The following is a 7464-nucleotide window of genomic DNA, read 5'->3' as shown; positions in this document are numbered from 1 at the left end:
AACATTTAATACTTCTGTAAAAATTTATTGATCTTTACTGGCACACTCAAATTACATTTCTAACTTTCAAAAATCAAAAAAACCAACACAATCAAAACACTATTAGAGCATCATTTGATAGTGTTTCAGGACTAATCAATAGGGACTTGTTTTGAAAGGTAGATTAAAAATTAATTTTTTAACTTTTTTTTTAAAAAAAATATATAAAAAAAATAGAGAAAAAATATGACCTAATAAAATTTAAAAAGTAAAAAAAAAATTAAAAAAAATTACTTTTAATTATGTTCTGAGATCATCTCCAACGGTTCACCAAACTTGACATCAAATTTGAATTTTGGTGAAAAAGTCACTGTTTGGTGCTCCAACAGTTGCACCAAATCGGTATCAAATTGAGAATTCACCAAAAAATTCATCAAAGTGAGAACAGGCCGCAGCTTTCACCATTTCACTGTGCGTGACCGTTGGGGAGACCAACTGGTCGACCAACCGGTTGACCAATCGGTCCACCAATTCCCTTACAAAAATTTTGGTTCAAACAGGTCAAAGACCCCTATTTTAATGCTCACCATTGAAGCAGTCTATATCAAAATGAGAAAAATGAATCTTTTTTAACTAAAATTTGATAAACGATTGGAGATACTCTGGAAAAAAAAAAAAAAAAAAAAAACCTCCGTACAAGTCAACTCACACGTCAATACCAACGACCCCTGACCCCATGTACACAACCGTAATTTCATATTATCCTCCGCCACCGACCACGAAAGACTCCATAACGTTCCCTTCTCTCTCTCTCTCTCTCTCTCGGTATATACTGTAATATAACTCGCTCCTCTTCGCCATCTACTGCGAAACAAAGAGAGAGAAGAGAGAAGTTTGTAGCATGTTGTATATGCTATCGTGGTAACGGGCGGCGGTGGTAGCAGCAACGGCGGAATAGCGGCGGCGGAGATGGCGGAGGCGCAATACGAGAAAGCGAAGATATCGGTGTGGTGGGACATAGAGAACTGCCAAGTCCCGAAAGGTTGCGACCCACACGCGATCGCTCAGAACATAAGCTCCTCACTGGCCAAGATCAACTACTGTGGCCCCGTCTCCATCTCTGCCTACGGCGACACCACTGGTATTCCCTCCTCCGTCCAGCAAGCCCTCAACAGCACCGGCATCTCCTTAAATCACGTCCCTGCAGGTATACATACATATTTATGATTTACGAATTTTATGAATTCTTTAATTATGTACATGTTGTTTGTTTTGATCTATATCTATACATATAATATGTGAGCACATGATTTGTATCTAATATCTAATAATAGTGTCTTGCTTTCTCCTTCTTTTATGTGGCAAATTTTATATCATAAAATAAAAAATTATTTTTTAAAAGTGTGAGCAAAATTTAAATCAAGACCTGATTTTATTACGAACGCTCTTACCATTTAGACGAGATATATATTATTATATTAATTTATTTATTATTTATTTTTATACTTACTTATTTGAATTACGCAGGTATATATATATATATAGATGAAAATACAGTGTTCAAAATAAAGTAATTTATCAATATAACTAATTAGTCTCTTTTATATATCTTGATAATTTGGTGAAAACTACCTCGTTTCATGTATTATGTAAATAAAAATAAAAATAAAACAACTGGATTGTAGAGAATCGCAAATTGAATCATACAAATAACTCAATTTCATATTCAATAGCACGATTGAATTGTTTTTGTTGAAACTAACATCAAATCGTATGAATCCAGTTGTGAATTATAAGATTCTAACATCCATGTTTGTGGCTTTAATGTGTGCATCTCATAATTTGGGGTGAAATTTTAGAATCATGAGCATTTATGTTTCTGTTGATGATGAGATCTCTCTTTGTAGAACAGGAAAGGGGTTTCTTGACCAGTCTTTCTCTCTCTAAAAATTTCTTTATTTTTTGCTATGTTTTCTTTATAGCTAAGGTTCCCTTGCTTGTGCTGAAATTGTGTGATCCTTTTCTTTTAAGTTTTGATCTTGAATATATTTTGAGGCATGGTTGATTGGTCATCAATTACCGGACTATGTTTTTTCCTTTCTTTTTGTATTAATCCTTCTTTTGATTAATATATCAATTCCTTATTTCCATGTTTTCTGATCTATTGATCGGCCCTTGTTATGGCCCATAATGTTATTTTTCTCTCTAATCTTCCGTAAAATTGTCTTGAATTTTGCTTTCTAAAGAATGTTTTTGTTTAGGTGGGCTTGGAAACTCCTGCTTTAAACTACGATAAACTTCGAATCTTTGTGTCAAATCATTGACTCTCATATATTCTGATGAGTGGCTAATAATTCCATGTTTTGTTCCTTATATCAGTGTTGTGAAAGAGTTGCCCAAGTGTTGGAAATAATAAGCACCATCAATGCAACTAACAATCTGCCATAGGAAGGTTATGATTTATGTATATTTCTTAATTCCAAAAAAAAACAAAGAAGCCAATAGGTCCAGCATTCCACTAATTCCAATGATTCTGAGCTTGTAATAGCAAGAAACTGTAATTTTTTAAAGCCGAGATCTTTGATTTCTCTATATCTGTAGTTTCCGTTGTGTTGGACTTCAATGTTAAGTTTTATGGCAGTTCATTATTGGCATTAATGACTGACATGTTAGTTCTAATTTTCAGCATGTGGGCTCCTTTGCTTACCTTAATTATATGGAAGCCCACATCATCCAACATAACTATAATGACCAATAATAAAAGATCAAATCTCTGGTAGAGACAGAAGGAAGCTCTTGTGAAGATTATTCACATTCATGGGAGCAAATTGTGGTTGTTTTTTCATGTTGGATGTTATTGATTTCTTTTTCATATATTAAGAGATGTGCGCACGCATTTGTGCATCTGTGCCTCATGAGATTTTGTGGCAGTGCACTTGTTGCATTAATGGGTGTAGTTAAAGGTTTCCAGTTAAGAGGCAATTGTGCCATTGATTTTATTATTTTCTCTCTGAAGCCATTTTTCTACTATTTGTTTGAATCTTTTTTACTGCAGGCTCTAGTACTCCCTTTAAATTTATGACTTTGTTAAATTGGGAAAAATTAAAGACTTGGATTTAATGTGATAGGTGTTAAAGATGCGAGCGACAAGAAGATTCTGGTGGACATGTTATTCTGGGCGGTGGACAATTCTGCGCCTGCTAATTATTTGTTAATTTCTGGTGATCGAGACTTCTCCAATGCTCTGCATCAGTTGCGCATGAGGAAATACAATATTCTCCTAGCACAACCTCAAAAAGCGTCTGCACCACTTGTAGCTGCTGCAAAGACTGTATGGCTCTGGACAAGTCTCCTGGCTGGAGGACCACCGGTATCACATGGTGACTTACGTCAATTTGTTGATAGTGGCTCTAGCAATTTACCCAATTGCAATTCGTTACATATTCCAGTTTCTAATCATAGTCAGATAAACCAAACTGTGGAAACCCCCCCTCATTTGGGAACTCAGAAGTTTTCAAATATGGGAAGCGGAATGGAAACTAAACAGAAAGGGAAACCAATTCGGAGAAACCCGAGTCAACCAAATATTTCAAGTACTTCAAGTGTGCCAATAGGGGTTCAAGAAAATCAGAACAATGCAAATGCCCGGCAACCTGGATATACACAACGTATGCAATTCAAGGACCCCCAGGAACCATCTAGTGCTTATAATCCCAGAATCTCCGTAAGTGGACCTGCCCCAAACTTCATTCCTGGCAATTCTGACCTTTCCCGGACCAACAGTAATAACCTTCAGAGCACTTATCAAAATCATTATTCGCACCCTGTAAGACCAAACCCACACAGCCATGCATCTCATTTTATGCCTCTGAGGCCTGATGGACCAGGCTGTACTTCAGGTCCCCCAACAAATGTGCCTGACGTCGGTAAACCAACTATTTCTGGATACCCCAGCAGTGATTACAGACCTTCTATTTCTCAACCGCGAAACAGAGTAGAGCCGAAACAAAGTAAGATAATTGAGTCTCCGAATCATGTGAACTTAAACGGTCTTCAAGGAGGACATACTGTGCATAACACACCATCATTTTACCATGACACACCAAACAACAGGTACCCGAATGGTCCAGAATTTCTTCCATCATCTTCCTCGGCTACAGGTACCACTAATACCTGTGGTAATGGTGTATGGGGAACTCCAGGATTCCCCAAACATTCAGACTATGTTAAAGGCCTAATCGGGTTAGTTTTACTTGCCTTGAATACCCTAAAAACTGAGAAGATCAAGCCAACTGAAGAAAATATAGCTGATTGCATACGTTATGGAGACCCCAAGCACCGCAATCCTGACGTTAAGAAAGCCCTAGAGAGTGCAATTGAGCAGCAGCTGGTAGTAAAGCGGAATTTAGGTCCTTTGCAAGTATATGTCGGTAAGAATGAAAAACTATGGAGCTTTGTGAACCCCACAAGGGGTAATCCTGAGCACTACCCAAAAACAACTTGGGATGAAATCCAATTTTTTTTAACATCCTCTGCTGGACGCTCTGCAATAATGGCTTCTCAATGCAGGTAAATGCCTACTGGTTCACCTCAAGTTACTTTGGCTTCTTTGGATTTCATGTAACTGCAAATATTTTCTTTCATACTTCTTAGGTATGAAGCAGCTACTATTCTGAAGAAGATGTGCCTAAAAGAGCTTGCTTTGGGTGACATCCTTAAGATTTTACACCTGGTGATAAACGCAAAGAAATGGATCACGCATAATCAATCAGGGTGGCAGCCAGTTAACATCACTCTTGCAGAGACCATCTCTGATTGGGTGCTGTAGCTGGTGCATGAGCTCAATCAGAACTATCGATTATGGGTTAGCTTTGGACGTTTATTTAAGGTGGCCAATTAGGTTCTTCTTGTTTTGTTCGAATCTTAAGGAAGTTAGAAAGATTCGTTGGATGAAGTGTGGTTAGATATCTAGTTACGCGCAGTTTAGCCCCTGTTGGATGGAGGTTTGGGAGGGGCAGAATGGGTACAAAGCTAATATCTATAGAGGCAAATTTGCGGAGGTTGTAAAGTTGCTAGTTGTTTGATATAGGTCCAACTGTTGTGGTATGCATTGCTTCACACAGGGTTGGAGCTTATTTATCCTTCTCGATCATTAGATATTTCAACTTCACGAGAAGTTGAATTAGAATATGTGCATAGCTAGCGGCTAAACCAAACTCTTCAATGAAACATTGCGGGAGAAGTCAATAAACCTTGAAGCTAGTTATTCCGGCATAGACTAATGTTTATGCATTGTACTGAAAATGAGTAGTTTGTGTTCATTTGTCACATTCAATGTGACGCCCGAAAAATTACGGAACATCAAATATTATTATTAAATAAATACAGGATTTTTGTAAGGTTGTAAGCAAAGGAAACATCGTCAATGAGTCATTTGGTCAATAATCAAGGAAAATCTTAAGAAAATTGGAGGAGTCAACATAATCTCCCTTTTAAGTCCAACCACCTTAGATAGTGAAGTTATCTTTGTGACAGATTTTTACCAGGTATTAACATAAAGTCTACATAAGTTGATGGAATACAAGGATATGTTACAAATAATATATATTAATATATAAGCAAAATAATAATTACAGGAGGTATGTTTTATTACATCAAGAGTTTTTAACACTTACAACCCCAACATGGTTACAAAAGGGACTTTAACAAAAGCTAGTTTCTAATTCTCTTAGGGTGGACATACCTATTCAAATACTTCAGTTTTGTCTTTGATTGTCTAATAGTCTTCAACACTTGGCATGAAAGGCCATGAGTTTTGAATGTTTATTAAACACACAAATATGCTGTCCCTTTTTCTCAGTCCAATACACTCACAAATATACGACTATATATATAAGCGTGATGAACAAGTAAGCAAGTAAACAATTAGGGTGTGTTTGGTAACGTTTACGTTTTCAGTTTATATTTACAAAAATTTTATAAACTGGTTTTTATTTATTTTTTGTTTATTTTTAGAAAAACATAAACTACAAATGCGTTTGGTAATTGACAAAATGTTTAAAAAAAATTCAAATATAAAAAAAAAGTAAGAAATGACGAGTGGTGGCAAGTGGCGACGGAAGACGGTGGTGACGGTGGGTGGTGGTGGCGGTGGGTGGGTGATGGTGGCGGGTAGTAGCGAGTTAGTGGTGGTGGTGGTGGTGGCGGGTGGTGGGTGGTGGTGGCGGGTAGGTGGTGGTGAGTGGATGGGTAACGGTGGGTGGTGGGTAGTTGGTGGTGGTAGATGGTAGTGGTGGTGGGTAGATAGGTGATGGTGGCGGGTGGTAGCGAGTGGGTGGTGGTGGTGGCGGGTGGCGGGTGGTGATGGTGAGTGGATGGGTGACGGTGGTGGGTGGTAGCGAGTGGGTGATGGTGACATGTGGGTGGCGGATGGTAGGTGGCGGGTGGTGATGGTGGGTGGGTGGGTGACGGTGGCGGGTGGTGGGTGGTAACGAGTGGATGGTGGTGGTGATGGTGGCGGGTGGTGGCAGGTGGGTGGTGGATGGCGGGTGGTGGTGGTTGGTAATGGTGGGTGGGTGGGTGACAGTGGCGGGTAATGGTGGTGGTGGTGGTGGTGGCGGCGGCGGCGGCGGGTAGTGGTGGTAGGTGAGTGGCGGATGGCCGGCGGTGGCGGGTAGGTGGCGGATGGTGGTAGTGGTGGTGGTGGGTGGGTGGGTGGGTGACGGTGGCGGGTGGTAGGTGGTAACGAGTGGGTGGTGGTGACGGGTGGCGGGTGGTGGTGGTGGTGGCAGGTGGGTGGGTGGTGGGTAATGGTGATGGTGGTGGTGGTGGTGGGTGGTGGGTGGTGGGTAGTGGAAGCGGGTGAGTGGCAGGTGGCTGGTGGTGGCTGCTGGTGGTGGCAGGTGGGTGGTGAATGGTGGTGACAAGTAGGTGGTGTGGCGGGCGGTGGATGGTAGTCACGAGTGGTGGGTGGTGGCGGGTGGATGGCAGGTGGGTGGTGGGTGGTGGGTAGTGGTGGTGGTGGTGGTGGTGGTGGTGGTGGTGGCGGAAGACGGTAGTGGAAAATGGTGGCGGGTGGTAGCTAGTGTTGGGTGGTAAAAAAAAAAAAACTGAAAACTCAAAATGGAAACACATTTTTTGTGTTTTCATTTTTTGGCAAAATTTATAAACTGAGACCACTGATTTATAATTCAAAAATTTTACCAAACAAGTTTTTATTTGAGTTTTTTAAATTTTTATAAATATAAACAGAAAACTGAAAACGTAAGTGTTACCAAACGACACCTTAGAGAGTCACAAGGTTAGGTGTTATAATCTAGAAATCTCCCAAAGAGATTTCATCCTCCCAACCAGAAGAATTGGATTCGGATTATTCAGTATGCTCTCTCTTTTGCTGCTTTGCAGACCTTATCCCGGATATCTATAACAGTTATGTACCGTGTAGCGCCAACCGAGGACCTCAAAAGAGACGGTAAAAATAAGGGT

At 40.0% G+C, this 7464-nt stretch overlaps 1 protein-coding gene across 1 annotated transcript; it reads left to right on the top strand.

The window, feature by feature from the left end:
• Positions 1-719: 719 nt before the first annotated feature.
• LOC114268173 (uncharacterized) lies at positions 720-5378 on the top strand. The gene is made up of 3 exons (XM_028209287.2): positions 720-1186; positions 3108-4548; positions 4633-5378. Exons 1-3 carry the CDS (start codon positions 949-951, stop codon positions 4805-4807), a joined length of 1854 nt encoding a protein of 617 aa, XP_028065088.2. The 5' UTR covers positions 720-948; the 3' UTR covers positions 4808-5378.
• Positions 5379-7464: the final 2086 nt, after the last annotated feature.

This window comes from Camellia sinensis, chromosome 2 (genome assembly GCF_055761805.1).
Source record: "Camellia sinensis isolate YWXY chromosome 2, ASM5576180v1, whole genome shotgun sequence".
Classification (NCBI taxonomy): domain Eukaryota; kingdom Viridiplantae; phylum Streptophyta; class Magnoliopsida; order Ericales; family Theaceae; genus Camellia; species Camellia sinensis.
Note: the sequence above shows the minus strand (reverse complement) of the source record. Positions and strands in the feature narration are given on the sequence as shown.

Coding starts and splice junctions, on each gene's coding strand:
- LOC114268173 (XM_028209287.2), top strand. CDS start 949: ATGGCGGAGGCGCAATACGAGAAAGCGAAGATATCGGTGTGGTGGGAC. Junction 1,187..3,107: donor CTTAAATCACGTCCCTGCAG/GTATACATACAT, acceptor TTAATGTGATAG/GTGTTAAAGATGCGAGCGAC. Junction 4,549..4,632: donor ATAATGGCTTCTCAATGCAG/GTAAATGCCTAC, acceptor CATACTTCTTAG/GTATGAAGCAGCTACTATTC.